Here is an 18,166-nt window from a genome sequence, read left to right as displayed (position 1 = left end):
GTGGGGGCTCATTAGATAGGAATGTTTTGTATGCAACGGTGGGACATGATGGTGGTCAGACTGTACACGCTATAGTGCAGCGGTTCTCAGACATTTTCATGTCAAGGACCCACAAATGTATATGTATTTGGCCGCAGACCAACATCTGCAAATATTTTGTGCCAGAAGATTCATGTTGTTAATGTTTTAAAAGTATTAAAAATGTCTGGGTTTTGGGGTAAATAGCCGATGTATACTGTAGGTTTAAAGTGTACTGATTTATCTTAACTAATTTCGCTGCATGGGGACCCCCTGGAACCCCCTCAAGTACCCCTGGGGGTCCCCGGTACAATTTTGTCTATGCCTATATGTAAACTTTAATTTAAAAATATCGGCAAAGAGATTGTGGTATAGACTGAAACAAGCGGCCAAAGTACAGTTAACTTGTAACTCAAGTCCAGCTCTCTAAGAGACTAGAGGGGTTTAAGTGGTTAAAATGTGTGCGTGTTCCACAGGTTAACCCTTTGCATACCTGTGTGACGGTCTCCTCCTCAGTGTCCTGTGTGTTTACACTGTTTAGCACTGTGGCTGCGTTGTCTGCTCCCAGCAGCCGGCGAGCCATCTTCTCCTCATAGGTTAACCTCTGGAAGCATGGATTAATGGGGGGGTCAGCCCGACGGCTTAGTGAGTGAGTGCCACAGCACACACACACACACACACACACACACACACACACACACACACACACACACACACACACACACACACACACACACACACACACACACACACACACACACACACACACACACACACACACACACACACACACACACACACACACACACACACACACTTCACACACACTTCAACTACTGTAGTTAACCTACTTATTAGGGTGGGATCAAGTAAGTCTGATGAATGGATTCAATGGTGGTTCTCAAACTTTTTAATCTCAAAGACCCCCAAATTAATGTAGTAGGCCTATTTGGCTACACAAAATATTTTTTGGTTTATATTTGTGTTGTTAAATAGCCTATGTACAACCTCTTCTTGGCTATTTTGGAAACTTAACAAATCCTGACAAATTATTCTCTCGCGACGGGCCCTGGCAGAAAATCTTTTCAGATGGGGTCCGTGGCCAATTTGGGGGTCCGTGACATGAAAATGTTTGAGAACCTGCTCTACCCAAAGTTATATTTTGCTTTATGATGAATGAGTGAAAGGAAAGCAATGGTTACAAAGGCTGCAGTGTAGTGTAGTCAGTCGGGTTATCAAATAGGTCGTTGGGACTGGATGATGCTTGCTGTTAATTAGGGTTAACGATGTGTTACTAAACACGCTCGTTGTCTAAATTACCTACCAACACGCTGTCGTAATTTAAAAACAAATACACACACACTCCACACACACATACAAAACGCCTAAAAGAAGTGCAGACCTGTTGGCCGTTGCTGACGCGCTCCTCCTTGAAGCGGAGCTTCCTCTCCAGGTCTTGGATGACGGCGTCCTTGGTGCCCTGGATGTCCGAGTCGGAGGCGAGCCGCGGGGTTCTGCTGACCGACGACTTCCGAGGGAATGCTCTGCTGGACAGACCAGGGTTATTAGAGTTGAGCTGCCTAAAACTAAACGAGAATAGAGAACTGGATCATTTTAGTTATGTGAAATGTAAATAGAAACTAGGCTTTACAAAAAAAGAAAAAACACTATAACAAACGGAAACTGGTTTAGTAATAAATGTAGTTTTAGATTACAATGTTTTTGTTCACCCAAAATAGATGATCATGATTAATTTATATATATATATATATATATATATATATATATATATATATATATATAAATAATTAGTTTCATTATAGCTGTAATAATAGTATATAAGAAGAAAACAGGTTATGTCAAAAGGCACTATAGAATGCAGGTAAAATGGTAGGCAAGCACACAAGTTCAAGTCTCGTTCCCTTTGCGGAACCACTGCATCAGATACTTCAGGAGGACTGAAAAAGGTTTAGGTCATTCAGCAACAAAAACAAAACTAATCTGTGACAGTGCCCCTCCTCAACACGTCGGCAGATACCCCCCCCCCCCTGATCTCCTGCCTGTAGTTGGTCTCTCATTAGGTCCTTATCAGGCTCAATGTCCAGCTCTGACATTCCACACAGTGTCTCCTTATCTCTCTGCCCTCATGCTGGAATGCCAGGGCAAGCGTGTGTGTGTGTGTGTGTGTGTGTGTGTGTGTGTGTGTGTGTGTGTGTGTGTGTGTGTGTGTGTGTGTGTGTGTGTGTGTGTGTGTGTGTGTGTGTGTGTGTGTGTGTGTGTGTGTGTGTGTGTGTGTGTGTGTGTGTGTGTGTGTGTGGCGGGGGGACTTGATTTAAGGGCCTTTCACTCCAGACATAACTAGACTATATGACTTTAATAACCATAACATATATCGTTTATCTATCTATCTATCTATCTATCTATCTATCTATCTATCTATCTATCTATCTATCTATCTATCTATCTATCTATCTATCTATCTATCTATCTATCTATGATTCAGATCCTGAGGATATCCCTACCACTGCTATATCTATATTTATTGTGCTTGATGTGAATGTCCCTTTATACTTTGTTTAGCTGAGAATAGCCGATCTACAGTACAAGGCAAGCTCACAGCACACTATGAGCTTGTAGATTGGCTATTTTCGGTCAAAAGAGAGAGAAGTGAAACGCAATTTGTTTTTCTTCTTGAATCTGCAGGGCAGCCGTCGGCAGATAATCCACACAGGCAGAGCTGCTATCTGCACCTCTCTGACTGGCTAGCTAAACGTCTAGGGGGCTGCGGACATCAACCACCTCCTCCCCATAGGACCCTGGACACTGCAGGGTCCAGGGTTATGCACCTCTCTGACTAGCTAGCTAAACGTCTAGGGGGCTGCCGACATCAACCACCACACCCCTCCTCCCCATAGGACACTGCAGGGTCTGACTGGCTAGCTAAACGTCCCCACCACACCCCTCCTCCCCATATGACACTGACTGGCTAGCTAAACGTCTAGGGGGCTGCCGACATCAACCCCCACACCCCTCCTCCCCATAGGACACTGCAGGGTCCAGGGTTATGACTGGCTAGCTAAACGTCTAGGGGGCTGACGACATCAACCACCACACCCCTCCTCCCCATAGGACACTGCAGGGTCCAGGGTTATGCTGGAGGTGCATATGGGTTTCTGAGAAGTGCTGGTCTTTTGACAGGAAAGAGGGCATGGTAGCATTCTATAGGTGAGCCCCCCTCCCCCACCCGCCGTACTGTCTGAAACATATGGCGGAATGTTTATTTAACTTGCATAAAAAACATAGCTGTGATTTCTTGTCAATGTGAGGGCTAAGACCCTTGCACCGCACGCACGCAAGTGTGCGTGTGTGGTGTTCAGAAGGCCCTCTTCACTGTGCTCGCTCCTATATACATGCTGTGTAAAGAATGTAAACATGTCATGTTGCATCCAGGAGCAGACCTCCAGCCTGCAGCGGACGCCCTGCCTGCCAGCAGGACTCTCTGTCTGAGGGGGAACACACACTGTCACCCTGTAATGTACACACACTACACCGCATGTTACCTAACTCAACGTATACGGAATCTGTGGCTGAGCGTCTTATAGTCAACTGATAGTCAGACTTCATCCACTAATCCGTTGTTTGTATGGGACAATGTTGGGTCTCGATCTGCTGTTGGGTCTCGATCTGTTTTGTAAAGTGTCTTGAGACTACTTGTTTTTTGACGCTGTAAAGTTGAATTGAATCGATACATCTGTAAAAGCATGTTTCCTGACATACAATCCTGCAGAGAGACCGAGCACATCTTTATCCCTTCCCAGTGGCTTACTACTCTAACTACTGGACATTGACTATTTCTCATAATTCTGAGAAAAGATTTCCCCAAAAACCTTTGCATGTTTTGAAATGATAAGAGAAGTGCATTGTGCACGCTTCAATAGCAGATCTTCAAGCTCACAAGGTGTCTGATTCGTGACGCCTTGTGAGCTTGTAGATCTGTTATTTAGTGATCACGACACCGGAATGCAACAACAGTATATAACTGAGGCTTGAGTCCTATACGGTGCGTTGACGAACAGCCCTGTACAGTGTACAGTGAGGTACTTACATGGTGCCGTTGCCTTTGGGCAGGCCCAGGGCGTTGACCGTGGGACTCCCCGGGGTGGAGGGAGGCGTGGAGGGCAGCACCGACGACAGGAAGCTGCCAGCTGGGGACGGCGGCATGGAGGTGAAGGGCGAGGAGGAGTCGGAGCGCGCCGGAGACATGGCGGGCGGAGGAGGTGGCGGAGGAGGAGGAGGCGGAGGGAAGTCGTGGGCGGCCGGGCCCGACGGGGACGACAGGCTGACGGGGCTCAGGAAGGGCGGAGGGGGAGGCGGGAAGGACGGCGAGCTGGGTGACTCCACGCTGGGCGCCCTGGTGAACGGCGGCAGCGTCACCCGGCTGAAGGGCTTGTGGGCAGAGGCCGGGGAGAGAGGCGACGACAGGCCGGAGCCCGCCGGGCCACTCTGGGCGGCTGCGATGAACTGCTTGGGCCGGGCGTAGTTGAAGGTGCTGGTCATGGCTGCTGCCGTCGAGGAGGCGCTGCTCTCCAGTTCCTGGAAGGAGGGAGGAGGAGGGAGAGGAGGAGAGGGCGGAGTAGTGGGCGAGGTCACTTCCCGTCGGGGCTCCTCAGGCGGCGGCGGCAGTGGCAGGGGCAGAGGCGGGACTTCCTGCTCGTCTTGCGGCGGCGGCTGCCAATTGGCTGCTGCTACTGCTTCCTTCACCTCCAGGAGGATCTGGTCGTGGAGCTGCTTCAGCTGGAGCGAGTTCCTGTCAGGAGGGAAGGAGACACGCTCCCAGTCAGCACTCTGACCAATGAATGGCTGGCATTTTTATAATGGATGGCATTTTTATAATGGATGGCATTTTTATAACGCTTTTCCAAGTGCTCAAAGCACTTTGCAACGGTCCATTCATTCAAACATTGGGAGGTGAAGCGGCGAACAGTCGACGCCAGCGTCCTCACTTCTCACATTCACACGCCAATGGTGGCAACCACTGGAGGCAAGGTGGGGTTCAGTGTCTTGCCCAAGAACACTTCAACATGTGGACAGGAGGAGCCGGTATTTAGAACCGCCGACCCACGGATCATTTGAGACCACAGGAGGGAAGTAGACACGCCCCCCCATCAGCACTCTGACCAATGAGAGCACATCCAGTAGGGAAGTAGACACGCCCCCATCAGCACTCTGACCAATGAGAGCACAGGAGGGAAGTAGACACGCCCCCCACGTTAGCACTCTGACCAATGAGAGCACACGGAACGGTGTTTACGTGTGGTTTTTAATGCAGACGGAACGCATTTATCCACTTCCAACCTGATGTTGCTATTTTGGGCATGTCATTAAATATTAGTAGAATTATTACATTTTTAAATGTCCCTCTTTTTGGGGGAAATAAATAATCTACAAGCTCATAACATGTTGCAATGTGTTGCATTGTGACGTTGTAGATTGGCTATTTTCACCCAACAGGGTGAGTGTAATTACGTGGCTAAATGGGACAAGGTTGGAAGGTTGAAACAGTCATTCCGTTCAAAGCACCTACCCCCCCCCCCCCCCCCCCCCCCAGCGAGACCAAGATGTCAAGCACATAATAAAGATGTGCTTGAAATCCATGCACGCACGCACGCATGCACACACACACACACACACACACACACACACACACACACACACACACACACACACACACACACACACACACACACAGGACACACAGGACACACGGAGACCGCATGAGGAACATGTTACTGTCTGCAGGCTCTGATCAGCACCGCGGGGGACGGGGTGGGGGAGGAGTCACACAGATGAACTATATGAGTGTTAATAGCATCCATTTCGACTCTGAGTTTAAATTAGCCCCAAAGCACTTTATGAGGTAAACACAGCCTGTTCGCCTCTTCTAATCAAACATGTGCCCACACGCGCACGCACACACACAGACACACACACACACACAGTCACACACACACACACACACACACACACACACACACACACACACACACAGCGTCATAACTTAACTTATATGGCTGCTGGGGGCAGATAAGGCCTCCCCCAACAAATATGAGACACGCTGTTAAAAAACTGTTAAGAAAGCAGGCAGTCTGTCTGTCTCTAATTAGGGATAGGGAGCCTGCGCTCCCTATCCAACACACGCTGTCACAACAGCACTGGCAGGGACGTCACCGAGCATATAACCTCGCGTCACCACACTTTCCACCTCGGAGGAAAGCCTGATATCTGTTCCTAACTGGGAAAATGATATGCGAGCAGATGGGAGCGTTCCTTCTGCCTGTCAGAGGAGACAATTAAGTCACAAGTCATTGAGGTTTAAGTGGAAGTTTAATTCAATCAAGTTGAGTCTAAAGTCGAAGTCAAAACTCGAGTATAGTTAAACAGCATAATTATTATGACGTATACTACGCTAGTTCCATTGATCCAACCCGGAACACAATCCATAGTTGAATGAAAGTGCCTCTATATAGTAGAAATAGGTCAACAATATACAAATTACGCTAGTTTTGTGGATTCATATATTTTTAATGCGTGGCCCCCAGAGCCCCACCAAATGACCGGAACTAAGTTAATATTCACCAAAACCAGACCAGAAAATCTGAACTAACCCTTTAGCAGCTGCTGTGTTAAGTGGTCAGATGGGTGGAGTTTTCAAGTTGGACCTGATCCAGAAAGGTTGGGAACCACATGGTTGACGCTTATTAGCCTGAGTTTACTAAGTGGTTTTGTAACATGGATGGATACAGGGGTGTTGAACGGGAATTAGTGTGTTTTTTCTTCTTCTGTGCTTACAGGGTGATAACCGACGAGGTCCCATAGGTTAGACTGTGGCGAATCTGGGGTGTGGCCAGTGTTCCTGATGGAATTGTGTGTGTGTGTGTGTGTGTGTGTGTGTGTGTGTGTGTGTGTGTGTGTGTGTGTGTGTGTGTGTGTGTGTGTGTGTGTGTGTGTGTGTGTGTGTGTGTGTGTGTGTGTTCTGGGAAGGAAACGGCTGCGCCAGGAGCACGGTCTGATATGCTATCAGCCTTCCAGTGCTTAACAAAGACTTGTTAAAATGGGCCCGGCCTGTCGACAACACATCAGGGAATGGCGATACGTTCAATAACAGGGAGACCAGTTGGGTCGGAGCCGCCGTGTTCTCCATCCACTTCCCCGTTGAACTACATACAGATGTCTCTGACACTGTTGTTTGGTCCAAGTTCATCAAACCAATAACCATAACAATAAAGCCTGATTTATATTTAGTTTCGCAAGGCAAAAAAAACATTCTACAAGCTCACATTTATGTGATGCTTTAGGAGCTTGTAGATCAGTTACTTTTGGCCTGCCACACCATCGTACGACCGTGTACTTAGAGGCGTGGCGTGGCAGAGATGTGTCTCACATCATTCAGAATGTGCTGGGATGTTCTAACAGTAACACAGGTTGTGTTGCATCACTTTGACCAAGATCATACAACATCTGCATCATTTTAAAGGCACTTTTAGGCACTTTGGTGCTTTTATTTTCACACGACAATTGTAGAGAGACAGGAAATTGAGCAAGAGCAGAGACAGAGAGAGAAATGGGGAGAGGGAGAGAGGGAGAGAGAGAGAGAGACAGAGAGAGAGACAGAGACAGAGACAGAGACAGAGAGACAGAGAGAGAGACAGAGACAGAGACAGAGACAGAGAGACAGAGAGAGAGACAGAGACAGAGACAGAGAGAGAGACAGAGACAGAGACAGAGACAGAGAGAGAGAGAGAGAGAGAGACAGAGACAGAGACAGAGACAGAGACAGAGACAGAGACAGAGACAGAGACAGAGACAGAGACAGACCTAGGGAAAGACATGGCAAGGCAGGTCTCCAGTCGAATTCGAAGCAGGGACATTGTGATGACAACGCACTACTGTATCCGGCCTCTTTTTCATCCGTGTGTGGGAGATACAAGTCTCAGGCCAGAGCTAAAGTCACTGTTGGGGATGTTTAAAAACCCAGGAGTGTTTTAAAAAGGACCATGCACTAACTTTGGGGAACCAGGGGAGAGAAGAAGTGAACTTTTTAAAGTCTTGTAGTGGAATGACAAGGGTCTTTGGGAAAGGTTGAAGGCAGCAATAAACCTCTAGTTCCTTTTAATGTCAGTGTCTGTGCGAGGAACACACATCCGAGCTGGTGTGTGCCGTCAGGAGTCCACAAGGACCCAGTTCACTTCGCCAAATCTCTTCCAGATGTGGAATAATCAGTGGAGGCTTTTTTTTCTCCTCTTCTCTCCTTCCTTTCTCCCTACTATTTCTCATCTGTGAGAATGCAGAGGAACGCCCCAGCTTTATTATCCTCTGTCTGTCTGTCTGTCTGTCTGTCTGTCTGTCTGTCTGTCTGTCTGTCTGTCTGTCTGTCTGTCTGTCTGTCTGTCTGTCTGTCTGTCTGTCTGTCTGTCTCACTGTTAAGTACATACATATAAAGTAGATATACTTTGTTGCACGCGATGTCGCGCACAATGGCTGATCGACAAGCTCACAACATGTTACAGCGTGCCCCAGTGTGAGTTTGTTGATCGGCCATTGTCTAACTCCAGCTTCAGAAGTGCAATCCAAGAGAGGAGGTGAACGCTTAAGAAACGGACGTAACGCGTCCAAGTGCATGAGCCAGAATCAGGGCTGACTGATCGTCCTATCCCAGCTACAGTTTATTTTTGGCGTGTTCCAACGCCATCCCCCGGCCCCCCTGCGGAGCATCCAGCGTGCCCAAACAAACAGTCATTATTTTGATAGAGCCTAACGCAATCACTCTTGATCTGTCATGACTCGTAGCTTTGCTCGCAGGGGGTGTGTGTGTTGTGGGAAGGGTGGTGGATGAATGATTGCGGAGTGAGGCCATTGATCACAAGAGCACGAGAATGGGGATGATCTGTCCTGGTTTCTTTGTCTCTGGTGTGTGTCTGTTGTACATTTCCCCCCACCCCCCTTTAGGTCTTCCGTTCAGGCCCCCGCCGAAAAAGAGTTGCTTTTACAGGAATAGTTTGGCAGCTCCCGGAGCCTACAGCGGTCCGAATCGGTTTCATTCCTTTTTTGGCTGTGCTCTCTTGTGCGTCGGGGCAGAAGTGGGCCCGGCCCCGCCGCTCATGCGGAGGGGAAACGCACTTAATTTCCTCCTCAGCGCTTTCTCTCCCTCTCTCTCTCTCTCTCCCCCTCTCTCTCTCTCTCTTTCCCTCCCTCTCTCCCCAACAGACCCCATTTACTGCCTCTTCGGCATGAGAAGAACTCGGAGACCTTTTCAAAAGTTTTTCACCGCGTGCCTGTGATTTTAATACCCGTCTGATGGCTCCCTGCCCACACAGAGAATATCACATTATATAAAGCTGGCTAAATATATCTGAAATGATGCCGGGGAGGTACTTTTTTCTCCCCTCTCCACTCAGGAATTCTCCTGAGTGGGTCCTGAGCGGGAGGCTGCAGAGTGTGGACGATAGCCAGCTGTAACTGACATCACCTCCTTGCCTTAAAAGGTGTGCTTCTCTTTGTATATCAAGCTGCTGATTCCAAACAAACTACTTACCTTCATTCATTGTGCGCTAAAAACCAACACAGTCTCAGTTACAGTCTCCTCTGTCTGGCTGTCTGGCTATGTGTCTAAGCATAATTTCCCATTCAAGCAGTTACACAGTATTTGCATCTGTTATGTAGGCCTAATTACTATTAAGAAAAATAATACTTTGTTGTATGTCAAACAGCGAGAGTCGTATTCCCATAGAATGCTGAATGTTTACCTATTACAGCATGATGCCCAGAATATGGCTCGGGCTTCATGTAATAGCCAATGGATTCGGCCGGCCACCTTAAAGGGCACCGCTGTGGTTGGCTTCAATCTGAATAACAGGGTCACTCAACGGGATGGTAGTTTTTTCGGACGGGCCTTTTACCGCAGCGAGTGCTTAAAGGTCAGTGCTTTACTGTGGGCATCCATGGTTTAATGGCCCGTGCAAAGGACAGCACAAACGCTGTGTGAACGCGGTGACCCATCAGAGTCCAGCCAGACCGCGCTGACCGCTCACAGCTGGACGTGACCGTCCCGGACCCAGACTGCCCTCTCCGACCAACTCCAACTGCCACTCTGTCATTTGGACTGAATGCAGGCCTGCGCTGATGTAGCCTACTCAGTACATTTAACTCAGAGCGTGTACAATTGAACTTTAACTCAGAGCACCCTTATGGCCTGGGTCCATTTGGTTCCAAATGGACAATACTGAATGTTAACATACAGTGTAGAGTACAAAGCTTCCATGTCAAATGCTTTGTATGTGTGAACATACTAATAACATATGCAGTGAAATTCACAAAGGGATCATTTATAAAGTCACTAAATGAACAGCCTGCATTTCTCTCTCTCTCTCTCTCTCTCTCTCTCTCTCTCTCTCTTCCTTGTCTTCCCTGTGGTGGAGAGGGGAGGGTTGTCGCCATGCCAACGGTCCTGTGTTTTTGCTGTGGTGTGGCGAGCCAACTGGCCCACAGAGCTCTGGGCCAGAGTCGGGGAGAGAGAGAGAGAGAGAGAGAGAGAGAGAGAGAGAGAGAGAGAGAGAGAGAGAGAGAGTATTAAGCCTGATGTATGCTTCGTGTCACCACAGTGTCGAGCGCCAACCATTGCCGATCTACAAGCCCACAACACGGCGCGGGTGCAACGTGTTGTGGGCTTGTAGATCTGCTGTGGTCGGCGTACGACGAAGGACAAACTAGGCATCGCAGTCCAACTGTAACACTACATTAGCCTAACCTCGCTCCGCCCTACATTCGTCGGTATAAATAGGCAAAGCAGTTAAAATCGCATTTTTTCTTTCTTCTCAGAAAACAGTTTCTCTTGGGCCAGCGTCCCATCGGTCTGTAAATTCTTTTAAGATGGAAACGGAGATGTGGGGAGAAAAAAACAAAACAACAAAAGCCCCGTTTGAATGGACTTCCTGCTGTCCGGCGATATAAAGTGAAAATGGTTTAGGTTCCGATACAGAAACATTACTGGCGTCACTGAACTTGATGGGCCCGGGTTTAGCTTTATGGTGCAGCTAACACTGGAGTAAGTGCATCTTTAACTCCAGTTAAATCACAACCATGCCCAGGCCGGTCCGGCTAGCTGCCGCAGGAGTTCGCCAGATGCTCAGATGCTCGCTCCTCTCTTTCTCTCTGTTCCGACAATCCTTTTTAAATCAATGAAGACTTTAATTAGCTTGGCTAATGGTCGTGTTTACCCAGCGAGGCTTGTTTGTGCTTCCTGGACTACAAAAGCCTGGGGCGGACGAACGAAGAAACAACACGGTACACACTGTGTAGTTATCCTGACAGCGGACGTCAGTGTTGCCATGTCTGCTTATTATAAGTGACTTCTGGCACTTGGATAGGGCTTTGGGCTAGTTTCTAAAGTGTTTTTTGGGCTTCCTTCCTAATGTTGCTCGCAACTTTGAGCTTGTAGATCGGCTATTTTCAAATATCCGATATATAGGGTTCAAGTTTGGGCTTGTTTCTGCATAGGCCTGTCTGCTTGTTTCTAACCCCAAATCTGGCAACACAGTCTGGGCCCGGTACTGGCTAGCATATGAGACTTTAACCACCGACCTGCCCGTCTGGGTTTTTGCAGGGGAGGAGTGTCTCGTTAGTGCCAGCACTGCTGCCACTGACCAGCGGGGAAGACCAAGAAGAAGATGAAAACGAGACGAGACGTTTTATTGGCCTCCGATCCCATGACAGGAAGCCGACAGAGGACAGGACAGGAAGTTGTTGAGTGTAAATAATAGCTGGTAATAAGGGGGTTCCTTCTGTAAACAAACAACATGAGAGGAGCTTCCTGTAGTGACCGACCACGGAGGCGTTTTTTGTTCCTCGTTAAAAGAAAGGCCCGGCCGGCACAATGTGAGGCCATCTGCTAACTTCCCCAATTCTCCCTGGAGCATCGTACGACAGGTGTTGAGTTGGGAAAAAAGGGGGAGAGGAGGGTATATCTACTTGTTTGCATTTCCCAGTAACATTTGTTTGTGCGGTATGTCTTTGGCTTTAGCGGGAAGTGTGACCTTGTCAAGGGTTGAGCGATGTACTACCCAAACAATCAGATGGCCCGAGCTGGCGGGGTATATCACACCTCCCGAAAACAAACACATGCCCCTGTCACCCGCCGTTGGAAAACAGTTACACAACCACATAGCTGGAGTTTAAGGTCAGATTCAAGCTTCGCCGTACGGCGGTGTCACGTGGAGAACACAGCCGATCTATAAGCCTACAACATGTCACTCCCGCGGAGCGCTGCAGGCTTGTAGATCCACTATGTTCATTGTGCGGCGAGGTATAAACCAGGCTTAAGCGTGGTCCCGTCACGGAGCTTATCACTGCAGGAATGTAAGGTGAATCATTGTGGGGGACGTAGTGCGCCACTGCATACGGGGGCGACCACAGCCACAGTCACACTGGGGTGAGATATGTGTTGTTTTGGGGCGCCTACACAGTGAAATGTAACTATTGAGAGTGAGAAAATGGACCCTGACTAGAGCTGGGCCGATTTGTGGGCCAATACATGAGCCGATGTGTCCAGATTTGTAACCTTATACCTTATGTTGGAGCTTGTAGATCGGCTATTTTTGATAGTGTATGAATAAGGGGTGGTTCCGGGTTGAATAAATATGTTTGTCTCCAAATTAATCAACTCCAAAGTTTTCCAAATTGATTTCAATATTTTGCACTTTGTGACAGATCAAAACATCCACAATCTGTAGTCTAGGACGCTTTCAAAGAGTTAAATTAGCACTGCCCATTTGACTGTGCAAACACTCACAAACACACACACACACACACAGGATCCAAAGAGTAACCTGGACCTGCTTCTTTTAGTTCTCTACCTTTGAGCTGTACACACACACACACACACACACACACACACACACACACACACACACACACACACACACACACACACACACACACACACACACACACACACACACACACACACACACACAGTCACACACAGTCACACACACACCTGGTTCATAGCTGACTGACGTGCATCGACCATGGAGGCATTGCATCACCAAAACAAGGCGTCAAACTGAACTGGCTCGACTCCTTTCCAAAGAGGAAAAGGCTGTGACAGCGTGACGAGCAGGGCTGACAGGCTGTGACTAAATATCCGTGTGTCTGACTCCCTGGACGTAATCGCTGACAGACAGGCAAAACGCAGTGTGATTGGTGCATGTGTCAGCTGCTGCAAGGATTCCCAACCTGTGGGCCGGGGGCCACTGTGTGGGCCGCGAGGGTGTTGCATTTTAAGATTTTAATGGTAATATATAAAAAGATCACACCCGTGTGAACTGAGTGGTGCAACTACACATTTATTGTGTAGCTGCTATGGTCACATACTGACCATAGCAACCATGCTCGTTTCTTTGGTTGCTAACCATAGCAACCATGCTCGTTTTTTTGGTACGAACAAACACGGGTACACGGGTACAAAGCCAGTTGTTGGAGTGGTTTGCACCACTCAAAAATATAGCGTTGCTGTCGTGCAGAAACTTCAAACTCTTATCTCCATATTCAAACTTTTTGTGGGTTTTTTTCTCATAAATGAACGCCCTGATTGATCATACAGATTAACACAAAATGCGTGCGTTTTGAGCTTGTATATCTGCTACTTTTGTTGTTTCTGAAATTGAATCCTGAATTTGGGCATAAGGCTTCTACCCGACAGGTGATTATATCAAAAATAAAGAAAAGAAAAAAAAATTCTTGGCCGAAACATCAGCCAAAAATAGATCTACTTAATCTGAGCTTGTAGTTCAATTATTTTGGCAAAAGCAAAGGTGTTGACATAAAAAGTGGTCCAAGTACAGAGCCAACTCATGTCCAGAACTGGATCCAAGCTTTAAAACACAATCGTTTTGATCGATCATTGAAATAAACATGCTCTGCCCTGATCCAGTAAAGGTTTGGGAACCATGTTTTTTTGCAGGCATCTGAATGACTTGCCTGGGGGATGTCATATGACAGAGACTGAGGAAGTCTTTCGCAGTACTGTGTGTGCGTCCATGTGCGTGTGTGTGTGTGTGTGTGTGTTTGTTTGTGTTTGTGTGTGTTGGGTGGGGAAGACTGATAATGATGGTTTACTGGATTCTAAAAGAAAACATGGCAGATATCATCAGCAGCAGAGCAGAGTGGTGTTTAGCGCTGACATCAACTTCACGTGCTCGCAGGAGATAAATCACTCCACAAGATAAACTCTCATACATAAACAGGCAAAGAGACGTGCATCTCCACAAAGTAACGTCTAAATATTGTTCAATATAATAAACTCTACAGGCGGTGGTTCTCAAAGTGGGGTCAAACCAGGACCCTTGGGAGGGGTTCCAGGGGGTCCCCAGGAAAAGTAGTTAATGTAGCATCACAATCGTACTATCTACGATCTACAAGCTCATATCGCGGCCCTTTCTGCTGCGCTGGAAGCTTGTACATCTGCAACTACACAAATCTTCTCTGGACCCCAGGAAGACTAGCTGGTTGCTATGGCACCAGCTAATCCTCCTTAATAAAAATCTAAATCAAATCAAAATCTCTTCTGGGTGTCCCTGGCACAAACTCTGTTCAGATGGGTGTCCGCGGCCAAATACTCAAAAGATTGAGAAGCTTGGGTGGTACAGTGGGTCTCTCTCTCTCACACGCATGCATGCATGCATGCACGCACACACACACACACACACACACACACACACACACACACACACACACACACACACACACACACACACACACACACACACCTTTCCTTTGTCTCTACAGTGTATTATCTACTAATCTACTAAAGTAGAAATACCACACAAGATAATCTCGAACTCTCATCAGGAAACTGAAGTGGAGCTCTTAAATTCAGGTGTACACATATAGAGCACACACACACACACACACACACACACACACACACACACACACACACACACACACACACACACACACACACACACACACACACACACACACACACACACACACACACACACACACACACACACACACACACACACACACACATAATGAGGCTATTGGAGCTTAATGGTGTCCAAATGCTGTCCAAGTCCTGGGCGGAGGTTTTTAACCCAGGATAACAAGCTGACCTGACCCATATCATCAGCTGACTCACTCTCGCTCGCACGCACGCATGCACACACACACGCACACACGCACGCACGCACACACACACACACACGCACGCACACACACACACGCACGCACACAATCCCTTCTTCTCTGCTCAGAGAGAGAGAAAGAGAAAGAGAGAGCACAGGCTCAGGAACTGAGGAACTTTCCAACAACAGCCCCGGGCGGGATCATCCCACAGGCCTGCGTGGCGACCCCTATGAACTTGGGGTGCTGTATGGGGAGAACCCCAACATGGGGGGGGGGGGGGGGGGGGGGGGGGGGGGGGTTGTCTGTCTCCGACGTGACGCACACGCACCGCATCCGCAGCGGAGAACAAAACACCCTTAAACCTGCTATGTGTATTTTGTTTCTGTTTTTAGTTTAGCTTTATTTTCAAAATAGCGTTTGAATCACCCAATTACAGGGGCAGACGTTGCGCACCGTGATGCAACTTGCTGAGCTTGTACATCAACTTGTTCCGCGTGCTACACCGGCGCACAAACTAAGTATAAATCAGGCTTCAACTGTCAACTTGATGTCTCTCTTCGTACCTTTGCGACTTATTTCTCAACCTCGATACGACTCTCTCGTCCCTGCATCCCTCCTCCCTTTGTACCCCCATCCCCCTCTCTGCTCCCCGTCTCTCTCTCTGACTCCTAATTGCACACACACCACATAAAACAGAAACAGACTGTTTTCCTTCCCCCCTACCCTACTACCCCCCCCCCCCCCCCCCACCCCTCCCGGTCTCAGTAGAAAGGCTGCACAGAGCATTTGTCTTATTCCAACCAGACCCCTCGATTCCCGGCTGCAAATATCCCCCTTACCCCCCCCCCCCCCTCGTTCTGTTCAATACTCCTTCTGTATGCGGTGACATTTCATAGAGAAGGTGGGTGAAGGTGCAGAGGACCTATTTCTTTCTCTCTCTCTCTCTCTCTCTCTCTCTCTCTCTCTACTGTGGGTTCATTATTTCTCTCTGTAGCTGGAATGCTCACGGAATTCTTGCCTGGCTTGGAATGGGAAGGACATCGCCATCAAATGGGATTAGCAGCAGGAGAGCAGTCGGAGGAGAATGAGGGGAGAGAGAGAGAGAGAGAGAGAGCGAGAGCGAGAGCGAGAGCGAGAGAGGGAGAGGGAGGTATGAGTGTCTGGCAGATAGCCTACAGGGGAGCCGGGCCAGCCAACTAGACCCCCACCTCTCCTAAAGCACTGTATTGTTAACTAATCCATCAGTCTCCAACCACAAACAAACTGATGGAGATACAACAGGCTCAACAACACTCGTATCCAGTAGGCAATTTATTGTTTTAATTTGTTCCTTTTTGTTATAATTTCTTTCTTTAAGAGTTTGAAACCGACTACCTTTTCCCAAGCCTCCCAGCAAATGAATGGGTATCTCTCTCACTCTCTCACTCACTCTGCAGTCTCTCTGTGTCCCAGACAAAAACCGCACATCCATTCTGGTAGACATGAGAGAGACACACACACACACACACACACACACACACACACACACACACACACACACACACACACACACACACACACACACACACACACACACACACACACACACACACACACACACACACACACACACACACACACACACACACACACACACACACACACACACACACACACACACACACACACATGCTTTAGACATTAACTGGCTGAACTTGGCAAACCCATGCAAACATACAAAAAAAGACCATTCCGTCTTCTCACTTTTCTTACCCCATCCATTCAACTCTGCCCATTTTCAGCTCTAGGAGATGATAAAGTGATTCAAAAACCTGCGGTTTGTCCAGAGCCATTCCCGTATTTTTAAACAAAGTTGAGAGTGTAATTTCTCACTGCCACGGAGAGGCAAAGCCAATAACTTTGCAATGTGCTTTCACTCTCTCTGTCTGTCTGACTCTCTCTCTCTCAAAGTTCAAAGACACCAAAGACAAGCCACTCTCTCTCTCTCTCCATCATTCTCTCTGTCCATTCTCACTCTCCCTGCTGAAAGTCTATTTAAGTCAGCCTAACTAAATTGTCAGTTTTACACAAGGAAGTAATTAAAGAGTGTTTTACCTTGGTTGTTGCGGTCTGAGGCTTGAGGCAGCTCAGGTATCTCCCTCCCTGCAGTGACTGTGTAAAGTGTGTGTGTGTGGCTGCCAGGTACGGAGCAGCATATATAGAGTGCTGAGCGGTCAGACGGTGACAGAGTCAGCCTGCCTTTCTCTGCATGAGTCAGACTCTGGTCTGTCTGAGCCGCAGGGCTCCTCCCCTTCACAATAAAAGCTCCCCCCCCCACACACACACACACACACACACACACACACACACACACCCAACCCCTTTCAGACTAAAAGCTCTAATAAAGACTCAATATTATGAATAAAGACTATGAAACGACACTGCTACAATGTAATAATAATCCTCAGTGCACTTTTATGTCTTTCACTGGATTCAACATGTGAGACCAAACATCTATAAGTGGGAATCCCTTCATGAGCCTCAGGCAGTAACACTTACTGTCCTACCCGACACAGTGTCTAAATGTCTCAATGAAAGAGAGAAAGACACTCCAATCTATATAAACATTATTCATTAGAATAAGTTCAATAAGTTCAGGATTGCAGCTTTAACTCAGGGAGTGTGCAAATGGTTGCACACTCTCTGAGTTACGAATGGATGAATTAAAAACCAGAGGATTTTACTTGTGGGGTGAGTTGCTGACCTAGGAACTTCCCAAATGCAGTCAGGCAACCCAAGAATAACAGCAGCTTTCGCTCCACTTCTTTTGGAGTCGGACAAAAAAGAAAAGAAAAGAGATCGCCCAGACAAGAGAGGGCTGAGAGAGAAGGATTATTAAAAAGAGACACCCAGATCTCATTACATTATAGCTCTCCCGCTGTGAGCATGTACAACGCTTTACTCAATGACTCTGGAGGACAGG

At 47.8% G+C, this 18,166-nt stretch overlaps 1 protein-coding gene across 6 annotated transcripts in view; it reads right to left on the bottom strand.

Moving 5' to 3' along the window:
* palld (palladin, cytoskeletal associated protein) overlaps nt 1-18,166 on the bottom strand; it is a 101,550-nt gene that overhangs the window by 17,086 nt on the left and 66,298 nt on the right. For 3 of the 6 annotated variants that reach the window (XM_079505240.1, XM_079505242.1, XM_079505243.1), the window contains 3 exons: nt 4,124-4,825; nt 1,421-1,565; nt 512-622 (listed from right to left, as the gene is read on the bottom strand). In XM_079505240.1, coding sequence (XP_079361366.1) covers nt 512-622; nt 1,421-1,565; nt 4,124-4,825 — 958 coding nt within the window. The remainder of the gene's footprint in view (nt 1-511; nt 623-1,420; nt 1,566-4,123; nt 4,826-18,166) is intronic. The other 3 variants (XM_079505241.1, XM_079505244.1, XM_079505245.1) reach the window with 2 other exon arrangements.

The sequence above is a fragment of the Electrona antarctica genome (assembly GCF_951216825.1).
Source record: "Electrona antarctica genome assembly, chromosome: 7".
In the NCBI taxonomy this organism is placed as follows: Eukaryota; Metazoa; Chordata; class Actinopteri; order Myctophiformes; family Myctophidae; genus Electrona; species Electrona antarctica.
The sequence above is the reverse complement of the archived record's forward strand: the minus strand, read 5'-3'. Positions and strand labels throughout refer to the sequence as shown.